At 39.4% G+C, this 26636-nt stretch overlaps 2 protein-coding genes across 10 annotated transcripts in view; one reads left to right on the top strand and one right to left on the bottom strand.

Moving 5' to 3' along the window:
• Brca2 (breast cancer 2, early onset) overlaps positions 1-13886 on the top strand; it is a 77592-nt gene extending 63706 nt beyond the window's left edge. For 6 of the 8 annotated variants that reach the window (XM_005387718.2, XM_005387715.2, XM_013515889.1 and 3 more), the window contains exons 25-27: positions 10383-10627; positions 11654-11800; positions 13001-13886. In XM_005387718.2, coding sequence (XP_005387775.1) covers positions 10383-10627; positions 11654-11800; positions 13001-13630 — 1022 coding nt within the window. In that variant the 3' untranslated portion in view covers positions 13631-13886. Of the gene's footprint in view, positions 1-10382; positions 10628-11653; positions 11801-13000 lie in introns of those variants that run through there. The other 2 variants (XM_005387719.2, XM_005387720.2) reach the window with 2 other exon arrangements.
• Positions 13887-16645: 2759 nt separating this feature from the next.
• N4bp2l1 (NEDD4 binding protein 2-like 1) lies at positions 16646-25271 on the bottom strand. Of its 2 annotated transcripts, XM_005387714.2 has the most exons (5): positions 22376-25271; positions 21866-21993; positions 21477-21565; positions 19377-19453; positions 16646-18136 (listed from the first exon to the last, which is right to left on the bottom strand). In XM_005387714.2, the coding sequence occupies exons 2-5, from the start codon at positions 21969-21971 to the stop codon at positions 17878-17880; spliced, it is 531 nt and encodes a 176-aa protein (XP_005387771.1). In that variant the 5' UTR covers positions 21972-21993; positions 22376-25271; the 3' UTR covers positions 16646-17877. The 2 variants fall into 2 exon arrangements, with proteins under 2 accessions (XP_005387771.1, XP_013371342.1); XM_013515888.1 differs by having other exon boundaries at positions 21866-25271.
• Between the last annotated feature and the right edge of the window lie 1365 nt (positions 25272-26636).

The following is a 26636-nucleotide window of genomic DNA, read 5'->3' as shown; positions in this document are numbered from 1 at the left end:
TGTTATTTGTTAATTTTTTGATGATAGCCATTCTTTCTGGGATGAGATGGAATGTCAGTATTGTTTTAATTTACATGTCTCAAATTACCAATGATGTTGAACATTTTTTCATATGTTTGCCATATGCATTTCTTCATCTGAGAAGTGTGTATTCATCTGAGATGCCCATTTTTGGATTGGGACTTTGAATTTGGGGGTGGGTCTTATTTTTTTCAATTCATTATAGGTTCTAGATATAAGTCCTTTGTCTGAGAGACAATTGGCTTAAATTTTTCCCCAATCTGCGGGTTGTCTTTTCACTCCATTGGTGATTTATTTTGATGTGCAAAAGCTTTTTAATAAGATGAGATCCCAATTGTTGATTCTTTGAAGTATTTCCGATGCAGTCTGGGTTTTGTTCACGAACTTTGTAACTACACCTATGTTTTCAAAATTTGTACCTACTTTCTCTTCCAGTATATTTAGTGTTTCTGTTTTAATATTTAGGTCTTTGATCCATTTTGACTTTAGGTTAGTACATGGTAATAGACATGGGTCTAGTTTTAATCTTTGGTATGTAGCGAGCCAGTTTTTCTAGCACCACTTATTAAAGAGGCTATCTTTCTTCTAGTGAACATGTTTGGCCCCTTAGTCAAAGATAAGGTATCTGAGTATGTTTATAGTTGTCTGCGTCTTCTAAACTGTCCCACTGATCCTTGGGTCTGGTTTTGTTTGTTTTATTTTGTTTTGTTTTGTTTTTTTGCCAGTGCCATGCTGATTTATCACAGTGGCTTTCTAATATAATTTCAAGTCGGGGATTGTGATGCCTCCCACCTTGCCTTGTGCCCAGAATTGCCTTTGCTGTTGTAGGCCTCTTCTGATCCCAAATGAATTTTAGGAATGTTTTCTCTAGTTCTGTGAGGTATGCTAACAGTATTTTGATCAGGATTGTATTAAATCTGTCTAACCATTTTGGGAGTATGGCCATTTTCACTATGTTGTATGTTGGTTCTTCCTATCCATGAGCAAGGAGTTATCTTTCCATTTTCTGATAGCCTCTTCAATCTCCTTTTTTAGAGTACTGTAATTTTAAATGTATATATATAATCTTTTACTTACTTTGTTAGATTGATTCTTAAGTATTTCTTTTTTTTTTTTTTTTTGGATGCTATTGTGAAGGGTGTGGTTTCCCTAATTTCTCTCTCAGTAAGTTTGTTGTTTGTGTACAGGAATGCTATTGATTTCTGAGTATTGACTTTGTATCTGGCTATGCTATTGAATTTGGTTACTAAAGCCATCCAGTTAAGCTACTGAATGTGGTTATTAATTTGGTGGAATTTTGGGGGTCTTCTATGTAGAGTATCATGTCATCTGCAAATATTGATAATTTAACTTCCTTTCCTGTCCTTATTCCTTTTATTTCTCTTTCTTGTCTAATTTCTCTGGCTAATGTTTCCAGAACTATATTGAATAGGAATGGTAATAGTGGACATGCTTGTCTTGTTCCTGATTTTAGAGTGAAATCTTTCAGTTTTTGTCCTTTTCATATGTTATTGGCTGTTGGTTTGTCATAGATGGCTTTTATCAGATTGAGATAAAGACCATCTATTCTGATTTGCTGAAACATTTTTATCATGAATGAATATTGGACTTTGTGAAAAGCTTTCTCTGGATCTGTTGAGATGATCATGTGTTTTTTATCTTTGGCTCTGTTGATATGGTATATTACGTTTATTGATTTGCATGTGTTGAACTATCCCTGCCATTCCTGGCATGAATCTGACTTGGTCATGCTGTATTCTCTTCTTGATAATTTGCTTCATTCTTTTTCATAGTATCTTATTGAGGATTTTTGCATTTAGGGAGATTGGCCTGTGGTTCTGTTTTGGTTGGGTCTTTCTCTGGTTTTGGTATCAGGGTAAAACTTGCCTCCAGGAATGAGGTAGGGGGTATTGCTTCCCTTTCAGTTTCCTTAAAGAAATTTGAGAGGTATTGGCATGAAATTGTTACTAAATTCCTTATAGAATTGAGCAGTGAATCCTTCAGGACCTGGGCTTTTCTTTATTGGTAAGATTTAGTTACATTTTTCCATGTTTTTGACTGATACTAGGTTATTCAGAATTTTTATATCTTGATTCAGCTTTGGTAATTTATATGTACCTAGGAATCTGTCCATTTCTTCTGTATTTTTCATCCTATAAAAGTAAAGATTTTCAAAGTAGATATTGATGATCTGAATTTCCACAGGATCTGTAGTGATTTCACCCTTTTCGTTCCTCATTGCATGAATTTTAGTCTTTTCTTTCCTTTTTTTGATAAGTTCGGCTAAGGGTTTATGGATTTTATTTACTCTTTCAAGAACCAACTCTTCAATTTATTAATTCTTTTTATTGTTTGTTTTGTTTTGTTTTGTTTTTTCTGGTTTTTTGGTTTTTCTCCCGTACCAGGAACTGAACTCACAACCTTGCGCTTGCCAGGCAGGCACTTTTGCCGCTGAGCTAAATCCCCAGCCCCTCTTTTTATTGTTTTCTTAGTCTCAGTTTCATTAATTTCTGCTCTGATCTTTATAATTTCTCCTTTCTGCTGGCTTTGGGCTTGACTTGCTCTTCTTTTTCTAGAAGCTTGATGTGTAACATTAGCTTGTATATTTGTGCTTTTTCTGTTTCCCTGATGTGAGAGTTTACCACGATGAATTTCCCCTTTAGGACAGCTTTCATTATGTCCCACAGGTTCCAGTATGTTGTGTCTGCATTTTATTTTAATTGTAGATATTTTTTAATTTCTTCTTTAATTTTCTCTGTCACCCATTGGTTGTTCAGGAAGGTGTTACTTAATTTCCATGTGTTTATGGAGTTTTTGCAGTTTCTTTTGCCATTAATTTCCAATTTCATTGCACTATGGTCAGATTATATACATGGAATAATTTCAGTTCTTTGCATTTGCTTAAGCATTTTCTATGGGTTAGCATGTGGCCCATTTTGGACAACAACCTGTGTGCACCTGAGAAGAATGTATATTCTGATGTGTTAAGTGAAATACTCTGTAAACATCTACTTACTAGTCTGTTTGCTCACTGGTTTGGTTCAGTTCTGATATTTCTTTGCTGATTTTTTGTCTGGTTTATCTCTCTGTTTCTGACAGTGTGGTATTAAGTTCCCCCATTACAGTTGTGTTATTGCTGATTCGATTTTTCATGTCTGTTAATACTTGTCTCATATAGTTGCGCTCTCCTGTATTTGGTGCATACATATTTATGATTGTTATCACCTCCTCTCAAAATTTTCCCCTTACAAGTATGTAGTGACCTTCTTTTTTTTTTTTTTGTAGTGACCTTCTTTATCTCTTGATCATTCTTGGTTTGAGGTTCACATTATCTGCAAACAGAATAGATACCCCTACTTTTTTCTGGGTTCCTGCTGCATGGAGTTTTCTTTTTCATCCTTTGACTTTTAGTCAACAAGTTTCCTTTTGAGTTAAATGTGTTTCTTGTATACAGCATATTTTTAGATCTCATTTCCTGATCCAGTCTGCCTGTTTCTTTTGATTGATAAATTGAGGTCATTTACATTGATGGTTATAATTGATATGTATTGGCTTATGTTTGTCATTTTATTTCCCCGCTCTTGGTTCCGTGCTTTTCCCTTCTGTTTAACTTAATGCCTGGCTTGGTAGTTTCTTTCTTTTTTTCTTGGAATTGTGGTCACTTTTATTATCTCTGTCTAGAATATCTTTCAGTACCCTTTTTAGTGTTGGTTTGGTGATCATGAATTTCTTCAGTTGTTGTTTGTCCTGGAAGTATCTTACTTCTCCATTAATTCTGAAAGATAGTTTTGCAGGATACATCAAACTTTGTTGGAAGTTGTTTTCTTTTAGAATTTGAAATGCTGCACTCCAAACTCTTCTTGACTTGAGGCTTTGTGTTGAGTAGTCTGCTGTGATTCTGATGGGTTTTCCTTTATAGGTGATCTGTTTCATTTCTCTGACAGCTTGTAGTATGCTGTTCTTGTACTGAATTTCTGGGATCTTGACTATTTATATGTCTGTGTAGATTTATTTTGGTTATGGCTAATTAGAGTTCTGTATGCATCACCTAACTGTATGTCAGATTCTTTTCCCATGCTTGGGAAATTTTCAATTACTTTGCAAAGAGTTTTTTTTATGTCATTTGTGTTGATTCCTGTTTTTTTATTGACACCACTCTTACATATTTTTTTTTTTTTTGCATTATCTTGTAGTTATTGAAGTGTTATTTCCTGATGCTTTGTTATTTTCAAGAGATCTCTCCTTTGATGGTCACTAGCCACAATCCTATCTTCAGGGTCTGAAAGTCTATGTTCAGTTTTGTTCAAGCAGTTTTTCTAGCTTTTAAATGGAATCTTTAATTTCCTGGATCTGTTTGAATCCGTTTCATGCATTCTGTTTCTTTCCTATATTTATTATTCATGGTTTCCATCCTTTTCCTATCAACAGCTATTTTTTTTAGTCTATCTCTACTCTAGACTTGCTGAGCAATTCCTTTATAAATGTTGACGTTTCTTTTTTTACCTGAGAGATTATTTCTGATCTGATTTCCTCTATAGCCTCATGGATTTGTTTCTTTACTTAGGTTGCTATCATTTCAAAAATCTCAGGTTTGTATCTTCCATCCTCTATCTCATTGCCTCCTGGACTTGTTCTGAGTGGGCTGGAGGTCTGAGGTTGCATTTTGCTTCTACATCTTGTCATTTTCTATTTCAAAAGTTTTTATTTTGTTTTCTGTGTTGATCCTTGTAAGTTTTTTAGTAGGCAGCTTTATCACTAGTATCAAGGCCTTTCTGTGTATGGGAGGTTCTTGGTTTGTGTCTGTCCCAAGATCCTATCTTTCCAGTTAATTAAGAATGAAATGTTAGTATCTGTTTGGCTCAGTTCCCAGTCTTTTGGTGCTGGGCTGTTGTGAGGTTGTTACCCTAGAACTCCCAGTACTGTTACAGAAGGGAGAACAACTGATTAAAACAGGTATGACATTCTAGCTACAGTAGTATAATTAACAATAACAATAGCATCTAGCACAGATTAGAAACTGAAAAACTGTAGTAACTTAATTTTATACCTTAAACTATAGGAGCAAAATCTACAGTTATATAACAGAACCAATCATAAATTGGGAGCTTTTATGCAAAATGTTTCCCCTTGGTAGAGTGGTTTTACCCTGTGGTGGGGAAATTTAAGAAGAATAATGGATAAAACAGAGATAACTGAAAAGAAGTAAAGTAGAAGCCAGGTTGGAGGATCAAGGATGATCATGCAAGCTTTGGGAAACTAGAGAAGAGGGCAGAAGAGAAAGAATAAAGGAGTGAGCAAAGGATTATTGAAGTTGACCAGAAAAATTAGAGACCCGCTATTCACTCATATAAAAATATGATTAACTCTAGAGAGGTAAAAAAAAAGGGGGGGGGGAAGATGAATAGATTAGAATAAAAGAAATGGAAACAAAAAAAAGGGGGGGGGGAAGATGAATAGATTAGAATAAAAGAAATGGAAACAAACCAGCAAAAACGAAGAAAGATAAAATAAAATAAAATAAAAAGAAAACAAAATTCCTCTGGTGTCCACTGAATCCAAACCTACTGGATAACACTGGTAAGCCTGAAATTGGGTTTGTGCTGGATTTGCGGCTGATCCTGACCTCCGGGGGATGGGGGTGGAGGTGGTGGCACAGAGTCTTCAGTCAGTACTTTCTCTGTGTTTCTTAGCAGCCTCCTACTCCTTACCCTGTTTCTCTTGGTTGCTTCTCTCTCCCAGTTGCTGTACTGATTCCAGACAGACAGGGCTGCTCCTAGTCCCGTGTGCCTCTGGCTCCTGATTTTTGCTGAGCCTTCTGTATTTCTCTTCCTGGCAAGTCTCTGTCCTTTCAGGTCATTTGTTGCAGGGTAGGGTAGGACGCCGTGAAGGTCTGGTCCTGTGCTCCTGCTGTTACAGTCCAAGGCCGCTCTGCCCCAATGCTTACACCTCTCCCAAAGTGTGGTGCTAACTTGCCATTGCTTTATAAGTTCTACTGCTACTCAACTCTGCTGTATTGTGTAACTTCCTGAGGTAAGATAAGGGTACTGTGGGGCACCCTTCTGCTCCTTCCCCCGGCAGTGTGGGGACAGCCCGGGGCTGCACAGCCCAGAAGTGCAAAGCTATTTAATTCCTGCACCTTCTAACCACAGGTCACGGAGGAGAGGTTCGCTGCTCCATTTGCTGTGCACCCTGTGCTCTTTAATTTTGTTTCTAGAGTTCCAGTTAGTGCTCTAACGCACAGAAGGAATGGGAAGAAAAGAAAAAAGAAAAGAAAGAAAAAAAGGAAACAAAAAAGGAAAACTGATCAATGAACAGGGAGGGAGCAGTTCGTGTCAGCAGAATTTACTGTAGCGTCTTCTGTTTGGAGGAATGCAGAAGGAGCAGGGGACCTTATATCCCAAGTCTATCCTGTATGGCTTGACTTAGCCACACTATTTTAGTATAACATTTTCTATCTTCTTTACAATTCCAAGTGTGGTGGGCAGTTGTCCCAATATGGCGACCCACTGGCAGCCAGGTGGGCTGGCTGTTTTGTTAAGTCTTTTATCTGTATTTTGCTTGATCTGTTAGTTTCTTCTTTCAAATTGATTTTACTTTCAGAGTGTATGTCCCTGTCCTTTCTTCCAGTTACCTGTGTTTTAGTTGAATTTCTCTGAGTAGCTCTGCATAAGGTTCCTCCTCCATTCAGCCATATTGGATGGATCCAATACTATTCTTATTCTTTTATTTTCATGAAGATTTAGTGTCAACATTTCAAAAGTGCTACATTTTTAAAAAATTCTTCCAGTTGTTACTATTTGTACAAGATGCTTTGTCGTTAAAGAAATGAAAAATTAGCCTCCCTGCCCCATACTGGAGATTGAACCCAGGGCCTTCACACTGAGTTACAGTCCCAGCCCTTTTATTTTTTATATTGAGACGGGTGTCACTAAATAGCTAAGTTGCTCTGTCTGGGTTCTACCTTGTCATCCTCCTGTCAGCCTCCCAGCATGCTAGGATTACAGGCTTGTGCCGCTGTGTGCCTTTGGAAGTTGTTTTGTTTCAGTGCACTTTGATCCAGGTATGAAACTTCTTTACAAAAAAAATGAAAAACTACTGTGTGAGTTCATTTTTATTTTTTGCATTATTCTAAATGTTCTTCACATATTGCTTTTATGTAATCTACATGTTTATCATGGTCAAACATGGTATTCTAAAGGACATTTGAGAGAAGGGCAGTAATATCAGATTTTGAATGTAGTTAGAGGCAGATTCCAAAATTAGAAAATTGAATGTGTTTGGGAAATTTATATCTCAAAAGCCATATTTAATATTTAAAATTAATAGCCATTAAATAAATCTACTTGTAAATTGGGAAAAATGAAAGGTTAAGCCATCACTTACAATAAGATAAATAAATTATTATCCAAGAATGGCAATTCTTTCCATTCCTGTCATTTACGGGGAACACATAACCATCTGAGTAGTATAAGAAATTATGTAATATATATAAAATAATTGTAGATATTATACATTATATAATAAGTATAATTTATAAGAAATGGTAAATGTTTAGTACCTCACCTAACTCCAGCTTCTCTCACTTTATCTCAGTCTTAGCTTGTCCAGCAGCCTGTTTCTAGCATTCAAATTTCATAACATTTTATTTTAAACTGTTTTCAGACAGTCAGAAGTTGCGCAAGGGCTGGGGATTTAGCTCAGCGGCAAAGCGCCTGCCTGGCAAGCTCAAGGTCGTGAGTTCGGTTCCCTGTACACGGGAAAAAAAAAAACAAAACAAACAAAAGTTGTGCAAATGGTACAGTTCCCAAATATTCCTAACCCAGCGTTCCCTAATGTTATCTTACACAGTGTTGTACAACTACTAGAATCAGAAAGTTAGCGTTGGTACAACATCTTTGCCTGCACCAGTGGGGGGAACCTATGGCACGCATGCCACAGTGGGTCATCGCCATTGAAAGCTCCTAAAGGTTTGCTGTCACTGGCCTATACCGTAGGTTTTGTTACGGCAAAAATTCAGGCTGTATTCCGCAAGAGACCAAAGAGAACAGACAAAGTTTTAATTTAGACCGGTCACCTCTCATCCCGACTTGCAAGTCCAGGAAGTGGGCGTGGACCTGTCTTTGTTCCCAGGTTATATACATTTTTGGTTTCCATGGTAACAGAAAGGAATGTTATAGCCCTGGCCACATGTTGTTTTCCTTGTGCCATGTAACCGGGTCAGGCTCCGGGCATGAGCCCAACCACAATGATATATACTTTTTGTACTCTTGTTTTATATGACCCCCTTTAGATAACCGTACATTTACTTTATGGTTACAATGTTTACCTAGGGCCAGGAGATGGAACTGCCCAGGCAGGGTCATGGAGGGTTACCTAGGCCTAGGCGCCCCCTTATCTTGGGGAGACATTCCTGGACAGTGTTGATCTGGGGAATTAGCTCTTACACTGTCCCAGGAGGCTTCCCAAGGCACCATGTAGGCTTTTACCAAAACTATTTTATCCAAAATAATATGCTAAGATTCATTGCCCCCTACAGTTTGTTTAAATTTATGTAGTTGGTTTGGGTGGGGGTGGAGGGTACTGGGGATTGAACCCAGGCCCTTGGATGTGCTACTCAAGAACTCCACCCTGAACCCAGGTCCTAGGTTTGAAGTTTTCATACCGTTTTCCCTTTTCTGCTTCAGGATCCTAAGCAGGATCCCACCGTGCACTTACCCATTAGTTCTCAGGAATCTCCTCCAATCTAACAGTTCTTCAGTCACCTTTTGTTTCTCATGACTGTGACACTTTTGAGTGGGTTGATCATTATCTTGTAGCATTTCCCTCAAGCTGGGTTTGTCTGATGTTTTTCTCTTGCATGGAATGAAGCCATACGTTTTGGGCAAGTTTGCTGTTGAAAGGATGCTGCGTCCTTCGTGCATCAGGTTGAAGGCTTTATGATGTTGCTGTTTCTTATTATTGGTACTGGAGACCAGGTGGTTAAGGTGCTCACTGCCAGGTTTCCCGCCCATAAAATAACTGCCTTTCCCTTTGTAGTTAATAAAATATCTTGAGGGAAAGAGACCCTAAAGATCCATTTCACCACAGATTTTTGCCCATTAGTTTTAATAGCCCTCAGTTGCTTGCAGCAGTTATCACTGTAGTATTTTCCTAATGGTGATTGCTTTTTTGCCTCGTTTATTGTACATGAATCGGAATTCATTGGAGTCTGTAAGGAAGTGCTCTCCTTTCCTTCAGCTTGCTTACATCATTACTGATTTAGAAATATGTACCCCACTCTGCGGGGGAAAATCCATTACCTTCACGGGGCTCACATTGCTTCAGCTTTGGGCATAGGAGCCTTAGCGGCTGGCGCTTGTGTTTCAGTGAGCCCCCTTTGCTTTTTGAGTATTTCCTTTCTGGCAGCACAAGATGTTCCAGGTTCTTCTTGTATGTTCCCTGCTCCGGCCATGGGGTCAGCTGCTTCCCTAAGGCACCTTGGTTCCTTTTCAGCAGAATATGGTATTTAAAGTCAAGTCCTATGACTGCTTGAAAGAGCCAGAGCTATATAAAATGATGTACTGGAGAGTGTCACTTCCTCCTCCACGCTGCTACCCCAGCCTTAGTCCTCCCTTCCCCGCCCCGCCCCGCTCCTTTAGTTTCTGGTTTAGGCTGCTTCTATTACTGCTGCACAAATAAACAGGCACATTTTTCTTTTACATTTCCTTATATTCAGGATAACATAACCTAGCCTGCCTTTTATCCTCTTCAGCTCTCACTTAACACAGTGTGGGAAGTCAATTGGTAGTTTTCCCTCATTTTTATAGCTGCCTACTGCATTATTGTGTATGTGTACTTTATTATTGTTGGAGATACATCTGCAGAGTGAATAACTAGCAGCAGGGTTACTGGGTATAAAGGTAAATGGCTATGTCACTTAGGCATTGTCAAACTCTTCCAGAAGGATTGTAGATTCTTCCGCCTTCAGCATTATGAGTAGACCTGCATCACCATGATCTCAGTGACAGAATATGTTGGCATTGAAATTTACCATAATCTGATCTGTTATCATAAGCAACAGATATTTTGGAAATCCCAAGTCTTCTCTAAATTCAGTTATTTTGATTTATTTTTACCATTCGTACCTACTAAAATAAGCGTATTAAAACCGGGCATGCTGGTGCACACCTGTAGTCTCAGCACTTGGAAGGCTTAGACAGGAGGACTGCATCGAGTGTGAGGCCAGTCTGGGCTACAAAGTGTGTTCAAGGCCAGCCTGAACTACATAGCGAGACCCTGGCTCAAAAATAAATAAATAAATAAGTATATTCGCACTCTTGTGTTTTTAAAATTATTTATGTTTTTTTTTTTTTTCATTGTAGGTCTTGCTCCTCTGGTGTATCTGACAGATGAATGCTATAATTTTTTGGCAATAAAATTTTGGATTGATCTTAATGAAGATATTATTAAGCCTCACATGTTAATTGCTGCAAGCAACCTTCAGTGGCGACCAGAATCCTGCTCTGCAATTCCTACTTTATTTGCTGTAGATTTTTCCATGTTTTCTGCCAGTCCAAAAGAGGGCCACCTTCAAGAGAGATTCAACAAAATGAAAACTGTTGTTGAGGTAAAACCGCTTTTCATCATCATGACATATTTTGCTGTATTCCTACTTTGCCTGAATCAAGAAATAGTGTAAATTGGATCGCTGTGGTAGTACATAAAGGTGAGGTTTCATTATATATCCATTGCCCAAGAGATGAGGGAATAAGGGAATGACAGTTCTCAGATGGAAAAGAATGACTTGAGAGGAAGTGAGTGAAGAGAAGTTGTGAGGAGGATGATCAGAGGTACACACCATGGAGGTGAACTGGAAATGGGAAACAAGAAAATGAGTTACCTGTGGCTAACAGCAGTAGCAGTGGGATTAGTTGTAAGCTAGTAGTTTAAGTTCTGTATCTAATGTATCTATATCTTGTACAGTATGCTTCTTTGATTTGAATATTATTAATCTCAAGTAGGAAACACTTGAATTACTTCCCTCAGATCACACATAAGCAGTTTTCTATGTATATATGTGTGTGTGCACCCCTGGTTTTTTAAAGTTCTGTAAAATACTCTCAGGTATGAGGTTATGCCAGTAGGTTAACTGGTATTTGTTAACTTCCTGGTATTTGACCAGTGGTGGCTTCTTAAAGACCAGTTCCATGTAGATTAACCTTTGTATCATTTGAGTTAATGCGTGGGACAGATGTGCAGTATGAGGCAGTTCTTTGGTTTTCATGCCCTACAAAGCACTCTGTGGATGTGATGATGGTTTCCTGCTATTACATGGAACTAGAACATAAGCCCCGATCTTACCAATATCACGACACCTTGCTGACTGACCCTGGCTGGGCGGATCGCTTACGTCTCTCCTTCACACCTGCACCCTTCTCCTCCCTCCTCAGCACCTTCCTCCAGCTAGATTCCCCTAAATCAGTGGCATTGCTTTTGCATTTCTGCGCTGGCGTGTTTGACAGCCGCTGTCAACTTTTGAGTATCTCATTTGTTGTAGTCAGAATGTTTTAGTTCTGGTCTGAAAGGAAGTACTACCTGAAAACGTGCATGTCGTTGCAACTTACAAAACAGATTTTTCAACTTACTTTCTTAGAATGTTGACACATTTTGCAATGATGCAGCAAAGACGCTCACACATTTACTCAATGTAAACGATCCCAAGTGGTCTACCCCATCTAAAGACTGTACTTCAGAGCCACACCCTGCACACACAGTCCTGGGTACAGGAAACAAGTGCCTGGTAAGTTAATATAAATTTAAGAAATGTTACATATGGAGGAATCAAGTCTAGTATATAATTCGGAAACATGGTAAAATATAATAAACTTAATTAGAAACGGTGGTTAATTGTTACGTCACTACTATAGGTGTAGGGTATTTGGAAACTATATCTTGTTTATTGAAGCAAGACTAAGTCTTAGGTGACACACTTTACAACAAGTGCTTTCACTTTTAGGATTCTAAATACATATGTTTGAAAAAGCCTTTTTTGCCTGTTTCTTTTTCCTATTCCATTGGGATTGATTTTAAGTGTATTTTTACTCATTAAATCGCAGAAGATTTGGGGCCGAGGATACAGCTCAGTGGTGCAGTGCTTGCGTGGCAAGTGTGAGGTCCTGAGTTTGATTCCCAGTACCACCCCCTAAATCACAGAACAATCAAGCTGAAGTTTATGTTATCTTTTTTTTTTTCCGGTACCAGTAATCAAACTCACAACCTCACGCTTGCCAGGCAGGCACTGTGCCACTAAGCTAAATCCCCAGCCCCTAAAGTTTATGTTATTGCTAAACTAAATACTACTACTTCATAAGTGTGGCTGTATTAACTCATTTAATCCTCACAGCAATGAAACACAGTAACTATGAAAACTATTATCACTGATGAGGAGACTGTGGTATAAAGAGGTTAAACAACTTGCTGGCCATGGTGCGTCACACCTGTGAATCCCAGCACTTGGAAGGCTGGGGCAGTATGATTACCAGGAGTTTGAGGCCCGTTTGGGTTACACGCTGAGTTCAAGGCCAGGCTGAACTACAGAGTGAGACCCTGTCGCCACAAAAAAAAAAACCCAAGGTCACAAAGCTAAAAAGTAGACATTAGAACTCAGGCAGTGTGTATTCTTAAGATGGTTTTAAAATGCCTCTTTTTGTTTGACCTATTAATGATTTTTTTAAAAGATTAAGCATAAGTGATGTCAACATTTTTTTGTCTTTGACTGTGTTATTCTTCCTCTATCTTTCATGTCATTTTTATACCTTTTATGCAGAACTATCTCTTTCTGAAACAGGAGTAGTAACATGAGTATTTCTTGAACTCATCTAATTTGTTAGCAGTTGGATAAATATCTGTGATATTTGTGTGTTATTTATAATGAAAGGTTAATTGGATATTGTTTTTACACTAGTTCATAATTATGATAGGTTACTTTTTACTTTATTAGATGTCTTCTGGTAGTGAGATGAATTACCAGAGTCCTTTATCACTTTGTTCGCCAAAAGGAAAATCTGCGTCTACCCCCATATCAGCCCAAATAACTTCAAAGTCCTGCGAAAGGGAGAAAGCAGTGAGTGACCCAAAAAACTGCAAGAAGAGACGAGCCCTGGACTTCCTGAGCCGAGTGCCTTTACCTCCCCCCGTGAGCCCCATTTGCACGTTTGTTTCCCCAGCCGCACAGAAGGCCTTTCAGCCACCACGGACTTGTGGCACCAAGTACGAGACACCTATGAAGAAAAAGGAACTGAATTTTTCTCAGATGACTCCACTTAAAGAAAAAGTTTCTCTTTCAGAAAGCAACTCAATAGCTGATGAAGAACTTGCAGTGATAAATACCCAAGCCCTCTTGTCTGGTTCTGCAGGAGAAAATCTACTTTCACCTATCCGTGAATCCAGGAGGACTGCTCCTTCCAGTTCAGAAGATAATCTTGGACAAAAAAGCCATTACACTGTGTCTCTGGTCAGAGGACAAGAGAAGTCCCCAGCCAGCACAGAAGAATGTAAGAGCAACGTGCAGAACACAAGCAGGATAAAGAATTTATCTAAGAGATTGCAAAGGCAACAAAAACATAAATGACAATGGTTACTGACTCTTAACCTGTCCGGTGTATACTACAGTCTCAAACTGCCTATCAGTATTTTCATAACAAGAAAAGCTATGAGTAATAGTTTCACAGTGGCCTATTTGCAGATCACAGATGTTCTTTGCTTGATTCTGTTTTCAACTGTGTATCTTAAAATTGTACATTTATTAATAGAACTCATTTAAATCTTTCATTGGACCTGATCGCAGCAAATATTATTTTACAAATAAATAGACCTTGTACAGTGTATCACTGACTAATTGAAACAAAGTTTTTAAGTATAGCTGTTTTGACTCAGATAATTCCTTTCAGTTTAGTTCCTATTTTAGGAGTTTTTTAGTGGTAACTTCCTATGAAAATTTTCCTTAATGTATGCATTGTTCTCTGCTGTAGTTCCCTCCTGTTCAAAAGTCAGGATAAATATATTATAGTGGGGTTTCCTTCCAGCCAGTTCTTTACCCTTAGGTCAGCATAGTACAAGAAGAACAGAACCCTCAATGTAACAACTTCATATGATCCCAGTGTGATCTCTGAAACTACTTCAATTAAAAATTCAAATTTTTTAAGTCAGAAGCAGATTAAAAATTTTTTTAAAAAGTCCAGCCAGGCGTGGTGGCACACGCCTGTAATCCCAGCACTTGAGAGGCTGAGGCAGAAAACCAGCCTGAGCTACAAAGTGAGCTCAAGGCCAGCCCGAAGTGCATAGTGAGACCCTGCCTCAAAAAGACAAAAAAAAAAATTTTTTTTAAAGCAAACTCGTCATCCATTTTGGAACGTCAGAAACTTGCTTTCAAATTGGTATTGATTTACCTGCTTTGTCTTTAGCAGTATCATAGGACCTAGAATGTGCTGCTGGTTAAACCTACCACCAAGTCAAAAGTAACAAGTAACATCTGTTACTTCCTTATGTTTATATTAAAGAGAGAAAGGTCTAACTAGGAGCTACACAATGGCATGAGGAAGCTCTTAAACCAGATGTTTTCATTTATCTTAAATGTATGTATAATTTCATGTATTCAAATGTAATTATAGACTCATTTCAAAGCCACAAATAAATTCTTTTGGGTTGGGTTGGGTTGGGCTGGGTTGGGTTGGGTTGGGTTGGGGGTTTCGCTGAGACAAAACTATTTCAACAAAAATAAAGTGTAGTTCAGGCTGACCTTGAACTTGCATCAATCCTCCTGCTCTAGCCTCCTGAGTGCTAGGATTACAGTCATGTGAAACCAGGCCCTTGTAGAAGAAAAAATCCTTTTAAAAATCAGTTTGTGAAACTTTGTGTGGCAGTACACACCTGTAATCCCAGCACTATGTGTAGGATGCTAAAGCAGGAAGATTACAAATTTAAGCGCAGACTGTACAACTTAAATGATTTGGTGAGACGCTGTCTCAAAATAAAGAATAAAAAAGGGCTGGGAATTGTAGCTCAGTGCAAAGGCCCTGGGTTCAGTTGCCAGTACCAGTTTTAAAAAAATACTAACTTGTGGGCTGGTGATGTAGCTCAGTGTATCTGTTCCATCCCCAGCACCACCAAAAAAAAAAAAATTTCCCACTTTTTTAACTGCTCCATGATTTATCTCGCTTCCAAAAATCATTAACGTCATAGTTAATTCTGCCATTAAGTGTTCTGCTAGTCTTATTCCAACTTAAGTTTTGTTCATAAAACAGTATGGCCTTCGCATCCTAATTATTCTGTGTTCCACTCTAGAACAGGGAGTAAAACTCAGTAAAACTGAGTAAAACAAGAAGAATCCTATTTTCAAGGATTTAACCTTTTTCTTTGTGAATCCTAGAAATAAGTGCTCTCACCTCCTCTGTTCTCATTGCCATTCAGACCACCTAGTATAGAGATATCTAAAGCATACACTCCTTCTTATGAATTATAAATAATATCCAAGCTACATGAACAAAGTGTAAAGCTTTAGTATATATATATACACTACCCTCCCAGAAATGACAATTTAATACAGACTTGTCAGTACATACTGCATGATAAGAATAAGTGGTAAAAAGTTTGTGTTATTTATTCAGCAGTCACTTAATGAGAGTCTACTGTGTTTACAGAGCACTTGCCAGCTCTATGAATAATGCAAGCAATGACCCAGAGAAATGCAAGTGAGTGTTAGGTGTTCAAAAGATGATAGAAGTCAGACCACTTCTACCTGGGATAAAGGTGGTGGCATTCAGTTCTTTGTAGGCTTCTAAGGCAAGTATTTCCGAGGTCATTTAGAAAAAGAAAAGACCTAAATGGGCCAGGAAACTGCCAAAGCTGTGTAAAAGCTCTGGATCTTAGCCCAGAGCCACTTCATGATGATTACCTCCCTCAGCCCGTGCGAACCAAAAGCCCAAGAGAACCAGCCAGCCAAACCAGAGGTACTTGAATCGGCCCTTTGGACGACTCCTGGGACTTGAAGGTAATTCCCTCTACTAACGTGGATGAAGCCATCCTTTTTGAGCTGGTTCTGCAGTAACCATATTGACTAAAATACCCAGGGTTACCTGGGCCTAGAAAGTAGGAGTATTATTAAATGGACTATTATAAGAGGATTACTGTGTGCTATGCTTAAAGCACATAGAATTTTTTAAAACTGTAACAGTTTAGATTCATCATGTACTATTTTACATCTGTTAGCCAAGCTTTGTTACTCAACGGATATACCAATTTTTTAAATTCTAACAAAAAAATTACAAATGCATTGCTGGTAGTTATCAGGATGTTGAGTAGATTGCCATAGTGTTAATGGAATATTAAAATAATCTTCTTCGGTTTTTTGAGGCAGGGTCTTGCTCTCCAGCCCAGGCTGGCCTCGAACTCCTGGTGATCCTTTTGCCTCAGTCTCCCAAGCGCTAAGATTACAGACATGTACCATCATAGCCAGACTAAGATAGACCTTCTAATGTGCAGGTATGTATGTAAGGAAGAAAATATCAAGTTGCTTTTGTCTTTACATTTATGGCTGCTGTTAGACTAGTAAATAAGTTATGATGTAGAAAAATCGGTTATGATATGATTGAATTCCTTGGGATTTAGGTAAATTTATTGAACAAAAAAAATTCAATGACAAATCCATATAAACACAATACCATATACAATTTGTAATAACCATAAAAGCACCATTATATAAGACACTTAAAATAATTCACAGAACATTAGAAAGAAGCTGTTGGCCAACAATAAATAGAACACATACCCTATTGGCTTATCCATCATGACCTCATACCAAATTAATCCGGCCTTAAGTGCTGGGATTTAACTTGGATTCCTATATTCAGTAGCCACATAAGAGAGACATTCCAGAGCTGTGTAGAAGTTTATTGTCTCAAATGATGCCATGTAAAACATTAAGACTGCTGGTCTTCCAGTGAGCATGGCTTTACACACTCATGTGATCTTTATCCTAGGCTGCTTAATTCCTTGCACTCGCAAATATTTTGGCTGCCAAGTAACTACATTTATAGGCATAACTGTAAAAATTGCTTAATTGTTCCACTTAAAATTGTCTTATGAAGGCAGGTTAATTTTATTTACACAGACCACAGACAAAGGTTTAATCGTGTTGAATAAAGTAGTTAGACACAAAGCATGACAAATAATGACACTGATTTTCCTGAGTCACTTGTGTAGCTATCAAGGTTCCACAGACATTTCAATAGTAATAGATCATTAAATTAAAGGAATAACTTCCCAAAGTGTCTGCTGTGAAGACAGTATTCCCTTATCTGTGAGTTTTCTATCCATTTTAAAGGAAAGTCAGTATCATTAGTGACATATCTCACGATTTTGGATACATAGATTATCAAGTAGCATGGCACTACAAGCATTTTCTACCTCTTCTCCCCTCCTTTCTCCACCTTCCTGGTAAGAGATGAAATTTTTGAAAAAAATAAATGGATTCATAAAAATGGTACTTTATACATAAATGGAAATTTATGTATAATATAAACACTTCCATGTATGAACCTATGTGACCAGTTGGTTATGTTCTTGGATTTCGGTTCCAAATTCTTTCCCTAGAGAAAGACTTTCATGAAATCCACAGAATGCCCAGCCTCACACCATGCACGCAGGTGCACTTCAACACGTTCTTGATGCTAATGAATAGAGTGACCTCCTCCCAGAAACTTCGGGGTTTGGCTATTTACACTGGAATCAGAGCTCTGCTAAAATTGAACAGACAATAAATACCAAATATTGAAGTAAAAACTTCTTTAGGAAAATGCTGAATGGCTGTAAGATAGGCCTCTAATATCCGTGGTGACAGCCGCCCCTTCTGCTGAAGGAGCTCCCATTTGTGAAGCTGCCGTGAGCCCTCCGGTTTGGAAACTCTGTGTAGGAATGCCAGTATCCTGCACCACTGGGAGGTGAGGCATTATTCCTGTCCTGGTTTCTGTTCATTCTGCTCGGCTTTTCCGCATGAAGTACACTGTGAAAGGTAACATTATGTTCATACCGTTCTTTCATTCGGTGTATTTTTTCTCTTGGGACTCCATGAATGTTTCTTCTGTATGGGGAATAAACCATAAACATTTAGTTAAGGTAAAAATATCAAAGTGCTTTACTTGTTGCATTGTATAAATATCACACTCTCTTCCTCAGGGCAGTTACTGGCAAAAGTGGATCTTGCTATTCCATTATCTTTCAGGCTCTATTCCCGTTTTTCATGCTGTCCTGCATGCCTTCAGACTACCCTGAGGCTCGCTTCAGAAATGCTTTGCTTCTGGTAATCTCAATTATGTGCTTCAAAACATGAAAGGATACCGTGAGATTTTTAAAAATCATGCATATATCTTTCATCAGTTCAGTCCTATCAGTCCCTGAGACTAAGAGATGCTTACTAAAACGATCTTAAACTCTAGCAGACACAAGGATCAACTGAGAATATAGTTAGAAATGTATTTACCAAAGAGTCCAACATAGAATGGAGTCCATGCTCTAGGGTTTAACAACCACCTGAGGGATCCTGCCAGGGTGAGCCACAGACCCTAATGGAAATACTATCTGCTTGTAATCACAAGAGGAACTACCCCAGCCGGGCGTGGTGGTGCACACCTGTAAACCCAGCACTCGGGAGGCTGAGGCAGGAGGATCATTGCAAGTTCGAGACCAGCCTGGGCTACAAAGTGAGCTCAAGGCCAGCCTGAACTGCCATAGCGAGACCCTGTCTCAAAAAGACAGGGAAGAAAAAAAAAAAAAAAGAGGAACTACTCTTACTCCTAAAAGGTAAATTCTGGTCTCACTGATTAAATCATTGACATTAACATCAGATAACAGAGACTGAATATCAGAACTCATGCACTCAAAACCAAGTTAGTATTATTTGGACATTTATTGCTTTATAAATTAGAAGCAGCATCTAAACCATAAACAAACCACATACTGTTCAACATCTAAAGATCTTTATTTAGTCCAAATGCAAAAACACCATTGACATGTGCAATCCCATGCAGAGGAAAGTGCTTTTAGATGTTCATTAATGAAGAAGCAATTTAGCAAAATGTTAAATGTGTCCTTTTAAAGGACCGAGTTCAAGCTGAGATTTAGCATTTAGCATTATATTAGAAAACTGACCCAAAACTAAAGTCTTCACATTAATAATTCCAAAGTTACCAATTTCCAAGAATTACCATTTCTGGCCTGAAAACTACCAGTCCATTTCCAGCCTGAAAAGATTCTTTTGTTCGGTCTGAAACACCTGAAAACAGCAGGATACATAATGAGAAACTAGAAAAGCAAAGAAGTACCTTGCTAACTCTTGAACGTTGAATTTCCAGCGAGTGTCAGGTTCTCGGAATATAACTTCATAGTTATTTTCAAGTGCCTGATTTTTCAAAAGTACATAAAACATTGAAGACATAGTATGTATGTTTGGGAAGGTTTATGCTGCCATTTAACATTTACTTCAGAGCTTTCGTAAAACTTGTTTTTAACCAGTAATCCAATGCCTTAATTTACCTTAATGCAATTAGTTCTTTCCCACACTTAGCCATTCTCAGATTAAAAGTGCTAAGTTTTGGTCAGTTTTATCCAGCATATAGAAATTGAACATCTTTAAAAGTTTGTGACTGAACTAGTTTAAAATACCTCAAACACAGGTGTGAGCAGCAAACTCTGAGTTTTCAGTCACATTATGCTTATAGATTTGTTAGATGCCTTGTTCTAGTCCTCAAGCCTTGATTTAGAAAGTGAGAGTGCCACAGAAACGAAGTTTATGAAGTAGAAGTGACTTCCATGTTTGTATATTCATCCCTCCAGAAGTAGCTCTAGCTGGTAGGCGATAGTCTGAGTTTAGGAAAAATGACTGTCCCTATGCAAACGTCAAATACTCTCTGCACCCGGAAGTTGAATCCTGCTTTATCTCAAACAACTTTCTGTTACTACTTTTGGTTACTGTGTTGCAAAATACAGAACGAAAAGAGCTAAGTAAAAAGACTTCTCATAAATAGGATAAGTGGGTTCTGGCGTACTGTTACACAGAGGGATGATTATAATTGACATTGTATCAAAAAAATCAAAATAGCCAGAAGAAGATTTTGAGTGTTCTCATCACAAAGAAATGGTAAATGTTGGAAGTGGTGCATAACCAAACTACCCTGAATTGATCGTTGCACACTGTGTACATGGACTGAAACAAATGTCAGTTGATACATTTTTTTTTAAATGTTAAGATTTCCTCTTTAGTCTTTGGATGGGCCCTTTTAATTAGGGAAGGATTCAACTATCATATCATGAAAACATCTAATTTCTGAGCCTAAATAACAGCTGCAAAATAACAGTGGCTGAAAAAATTGTACATATCCAGGAAATGAAAAGCAAAATGGCTTCCTAAAGCCACTGTCAGTTACTCCCTACCTCTTGCTTTGAGATGCTCATGAATTCATTCAAGTCTTCAAGACCCTTTTCATTTCCCACCCACGCAACTCTCAGTCAAGAATGAAATAAACACAAAATTGATGCTTATTCTTTCTTCCAGTCATCCAACTCCCACAGTCTGGGCCTAAGTACTGTAGAACTGATAGAAGTATTATTTAAAGAAAAGCACACCTGTAGGTATGCGATTTTTGCCCAAAATGTAAAAAGCCTAAATACAGACTGCCATGAGTCCAGTGTGGGAGATACTCACTTTACAATTACCAGTGGGGGTTATTCGTGATACGAGGAGAAGCTGTCTGCTTCCTGCCCTACCTTGTGTGGTGGTGGGTGTTCTCTCTCCTTGCTCTACCCAATAGAGAATGAAAAGTTATTAGATGAGACAAAATATGTCTGGGAAAAAAGGCACCTAAAGTCTTACCTGACCTGGGTCCCATTTCCTTGGAGAACTGAGTTACAGGTATATTTCTATGCTACCGCCTTAATAGGTAGCATAGAAACAGTGATAACCCTGAAATTATTTTTAAATTAAAAGATGCTGTTGCTCTGGCATTCCCAGTGACAGTGGTACACAGTGCTATGGCCGCCCTCAGTCCCAAAGGAAGCTCTGTTATAACCTGTAACCATGGCCATGCAGCAATTAGTCCAGTATTTCCCTGCAAGTTTCCGTGGAACTCCTCTGTCTGGAAAGTAACCAAGACTGGAAAGCTGTTAAGAATGCAGACCCCCGTCCCGAAACAGTGCAGACCCAGAACTGTTTACCAAGCAGAATTTAAAAATTGTGCCCTCAGATGAGATTAGTATCTCAGCAAATGTCAACACAGCAGAGAAACACTAAAATAATCTGCTCCTTTCAAGAACTACTGTTAGGAAATACGAAGTCATGGAAGACCAGGAAAAGAGGAAAGAACAAATGTTTCAACTTTCTCACAAAATGTCCATCACTGAAAATTCAGAATGATACTTCTTCCTACCATGACTGCATAGGGCTTCATTTCCCAGGCGTGGAGGTTGGTATTATCAATAATAATGGGGGATATGCCATTCCTCATTGCTTTTCTTGCTGCAACACAATTTACATAACAGTGAACAACATGCAATAATCAGAGAAGGCTGAGTGTCATCCACATTTTGTCATTTTGTTAGCGTCATTACACAATTTTAAAATGCCACTGCTTTAGAACCCATTATCAGTAATTTTTTTTCCTAGAATCTAAAGCGGTTATGCTATGGAGTTCTGCGTGGCAGGGGGGAGTGGTAGAACTTTTAATTACGCTCGTTGCATAAAAGTTACTCCTTCTGAAGCAGCTAAAATCTATGTGCACAACAGCGTTTCCCGGGGTTGTGGAAAGGAATTCATCACCTCTTTTCTGGTTCCATTCATGAGCTTCCTCCAAGAAGTCAGGATTGAACTCATAGGCACCATCTTCCCTTGCGAAAAAATCATCCGTGCTGAAAATCACGGCCATGGGGAAGTCATGCTGCAGTTGTCTGGAAAGTGGAGAAATGAAAGAAGCGTTTTTAAATTGCACGTATAGCCATGGCAGAAATTCTTTCCTTCCACTTCTAACATATAGCAGTTTATAGTTCTGATGAAACCACCAGGTTTGGAGTTGTTAAGCCTCCATTTTAAGAAAGAAATGTTGATTATCTCTGGAAGGCAGTGCTCCTCAGCAGGAGGCAGGAGAGGTCTCCGAAGTGGCCGTGTGTGTTGCCAACCCTTAAAACTGCGAGGCTGCTGGTCAGTGCCCCTGCCTTCTGCAGCCGGACACCCCGTGAGTAACCGATCCTCTCCAAGATCCAGCGCCCTCTGGACCCGCCCCAGGGTACCATGCCCCATGCTGCAGCCCTTCCCTCGGCCCCTGACTCTTACCTGTGCTGGGACCCGTTTCCGTGGAGCTCTGTTCTCTGTAAAGACCCATCTGAGAAACTAGTTCTCGCTGAAGTATGAAATGTGGACAAGATGATGTGTGCTGTGTGTGTAACATAGTTTACATTTTAACAATATTAGACCGAGTGGAAAAAGCACAAGAGAAGGAAAGAGGTGAACCCAGTATTCCCAGCGCCTTTCTACCACAGGAAAAGCAAAGCCCATGTAGTACGTCCTTTAAAGCAATCACAAAAGGGGGATTAAATCTGTACAAAAAGACTACCAAGAAATACGAGACAAAGAATTAAGATGAGTTATGTACATGTACCAACTCCCCACAAAGAATCTAATTCATACAAACTGTGAACATGTATCAGTAAGAATTTTTTTTTAAAAAAAGAAGACTTTCCACTTGAAAGCGCTTCAGTACCGGGCGTAAGGCGGAGATTGTGCCAGGAGTACCAGGGGAGGTGTCTTCGCCCCCTTTCCTCATCTGTGAAAGGTGGTGCCAGCGAATGGTAACAGAGGAGACACCTAGCACAGCACCAGACACCAGCACAGCTGCTGCGTGCTCCTGCCCTTGGTCGCTACAGCACTCGCCAGCCCATTGCAGCTCTGCACGGATCCAAGCGGCAATGGGAAATACATGGCCAGGCGGCCAGGGCCAGCGTAGGAAGATACTTACAAGTTAAAGGGGGAAAAGGTTGGAGAATGGCAAAGGCAAGAAATGCAAAGAAAGCACAGCAGTTTAACTGCCTTCCTGCCACCTGTTCTTCTCCATCAAGAAGATCCAAGCTCAGTGGCACAGCACCTACCTGGCTAGCGCAAGGTCCTGAGTTCGATTCCCGGTACCGAAAACAAAAAAGGAAAAGATCCTACCTAATCCAGAAGGAATCTGGAGCCACAGGTAGCAAGTGAGCAACAGGTTTTCTGCCAGAGCTGGGTTCAATTCTGGCCTCTCACTAGGCAGGTGACCTTTCTCTCTAAGCTTGTTCTCCTAAAACGCAGATAACTATCCCTAGCTACTAAGCAGGTCTGCCAAGACTCAAAGGTACAGGAAAATATAACGGGTAAGGCACTTTACAAACATAAACGACTGTTTTTTTGTTAGTAATAACAACGAAGCCACATTTACTCAACCCATACAGTTAACATTCCATAAATAAATTATAATAAGTTACATGAAATAATATGATAAATTACATGAAAGTGTGTACGTGAATTAATTTCTAGAGCAATGCATTGGAGAAAGGAAAGAACAGAACAAATGCCTTGATTTTCAAAAATGAGTGAATTCACATTCCAGAAACAGTAAACAAACCTCTGCCAAAATCTTTCAGAAGGCAGTCTACAGAGCTGGAAAAGTATCTATATCAAATGCGTTTTCTTTTTAATGGAAAACCAAAGGACATGCTATCCTGATTTAAACAGTAACCTCATAGCCGTCCTGACACCCTGATGAGAAAATGTAGGTCATACGATAATATATTCTGTTACCCAAAGTCTATTAGTTAATTAGCCCACCTATTAAATATTTATCAAGCATTTAACATGCGCCAAGTACTCTGTGAAGTGTTAAGGCACAAAAATAAAATACCACAGATGCTTTCAGGAATTCGCAGCCTCACCAAGGAGCCAGGCCCCCCACGCTGGCACCGCACGGGGGAGAGAGCGGTGTGGGTAAAGCGCTCGGAGCACTTCAGGGCAGGAACAGGTTCTGAGGAAGAGAGCACTGCAAAGGAGGCCACACAGAGAGAACGTTTATCTCTTGTGGGACAGGCAGAGACGAGGAGGCAAGAGAAGGAAGAAGCTAACGTTTGGGGCTTGTTAGGAGGGAGGCTTCCAGGAACAGTCACTGAGGGGTAAAAGTGGCAAAACATATTTGAAACACTGGTTTCCATTCTGAGTGCCACAAATTTAAAGAGAAATTCGGCGGGCTGGAAGAAGTCCAGTGAAGAGCGACCAGTTAAATACAAGGACCACAGAACATGAAATTATGTCAGAGGAACAAAGATAGTGAAAGAAATGTGGGATATTTGTAAGGTGAAAGCAAATAATAAAAATGACTCCTGATAGCTGCCCTCAGGTGTTGGGAAGTCTGTCTGTATAACAGAGAAACTTGTCTTGTTTTTTGCACTGGGACTCGAACTCGGGACCTCACACTTGCCAGTGAGCTTGTCTTGGAGTCAGCATTTTGGCTAAGCTCAGTTGGGCAGTTCTGCTGGTCTTGCCTGACGTCGATTATGCGGCTACAGTCATATGTCAAACTAAGAGGGACAGAAAGGCCTGGGGGCCTCATCACACCTCTGGTGGTGCTAGCCCAGGCCCCCTCACAGACCACAGGACAGCACAAGGGCAGGAGCGGGCGCCGCTAGGCTCCACATTGTGTCTCACAGTACAGCACTCTACTGGCCTATGCTGACGGGGTAGGAAAATAATTGCTACTTCTTGATCAAAGTGGAGCAAAGAAAATGTGGCAACTTTCAACTGCGCACAGGTACCGAATACGACATGTAAGAAAGGAAAAGTAGAAGACTGAAAGAAAGACAGGTTTGTAGTTCCCATAATGAAAGCTATTATTTGACCTTAACGATACTGAAATTAAAAAGTCTTTTCTTTTTTCTGGTACCGGGAATCAAACTCACGACCTTGTGCTTGCCAGGCAGGCGCTGTGCCACTGAGCTAAATCTCCAGCCCCCGAAATTAAAAAGTCTTAATCATAAATACAAGCAAATATTCTAAAGACACCTTAGAAAAAATTTAACGGCAGTATTAGAAGCATTTTCACATACATATACAGTGGATCCTTGAGTTACATCTGCCCTGACACATGAACACCTTGGGTTATGACCAAAACTTTACTTTAAAAAAAAAAAAAAAAAAAACTTTTAACTTATGACCAAAATCATGAGTTACGACCTGAGTGCTGGCCGCTTGTGCTTTCAGATGGTCTCAGACAGAGTGAACCCTGAAAGAGTTCTGGAAGGAACATCACAGCATCCTTTCCCGAGTGGGGCTCATTGAGAAATCCCGGGCCAGTGCCTCTCCAAGGATGCTGAGAGCTGCCTGGAAACAGGGGAGAGATTGGCAGGCTGTGTGGAGGAGCCTGAGCCCCAGCTGACAGCTTGACTCACACCCAGCCCTCGGGAACGAACTGAGTTCGTAAGTCAAGGGTCCACTATTTTACTGGGCTTTCCACCCAAGGATATACACTTCGTATTTGTGAACACTAAAGTTTTAAGATTACTTCTGTCAATAATAGTGCTTAGTCTAAATAATGAAAGCTACATTCAGAGATGAAATAATAGTATGTAATTTTATTTTCTATCTTAATGTAATAAGCAACTATGGAAACTGATTCCGAGATTTATTTTTCTTTGTGGTCCACATTTGATATTCCTTTTAAACCTCATTTCATTTGTTTTCTTACTAAGCCCATACTCGGGTTTGTTTTGTTTGTTAAACGTGTTCAGAGTCAAATCTTTCTTGCCATGCACATCTCTTTATCTACTCTTCTTGTCCTCTTTATGGTTTGTACTGTAGATGACAAGTTAATACTCTGTTTCCCTTAAAAAGACTTTAGAGCACAAAATGGACATCCAGTCATATTTTATTTCAATACTATTCCTCTCTAGAAAACAAAACAGGGGGCTGGGGATTTAGCTCAGCAGCAAAGCGCCTGCCTGGCAAGCACAAGGTCGTGAGTTCGGTTCCCGGTACCGGAGAAAAAACAACAAAAAAAAAGGGGCTGGGGATTTAGCTCAGCGGCAAAGCGCCTGCCTGGCAAGCACAAGGTCGTGAGTTCGGTTCCCGGTACCGGAGAAAAACCAACAAAAAAACAAAACAAAACATAAAACTGCTGTTCTTTTTTACTATATATTTTACCTGAGAGTAAAAGTTAAGTTATTTAGCACCACTGTGGGGCAAGACCACTTTCTCATCACTTGCTAAGACATACCTGACTGTAGGCTCCACAGTCTCCTAACAGGGGGGCAAAAATATGAACGTTTTTCACTTTTATGGCTCTAATGCATTTTTGCCTTCATAGGGGCCGTATAATGTTCCTGAGTGACCATCCATTCAAAAACTTGCCTTAGGGGCTGGGGATTTAGCTCAGCGGCAAAAGCGCCTGCCTGGTAAGCGCAAGGTCGTGAGTTCGGTTCCCGGTACCGGAGAAAAACCAAAAAAAAAAAAAAAACTTGCCTTACCTTCACCTAAATGTTAAATTAGCAGCAGGAACCATAATACCGTCTTAAAAATACAC

The sequence above is a fragment of the Chinchilla lanigera genome, unplaced genomic scaffold (genome assembly GCF_000276665.1).
Source record: "Chinchilla lanigera isolate Chin_1 unplaced genomic scaffold, ChiLan1.0 scaffold00030, whole genome shotgun sequence".
Taxonomy (NCBI): Eukaryota; Metazoa; Chordata; class Mammalia; order Rodentia; family Chinchillidae; genus Chinchilla; species Chinchilla lanigera.
The sequence above is the reverse complement of the archived record's forward strand: the minus strand, read 5'-3'. Positions and strand labels throughout refer to the sequence as shown.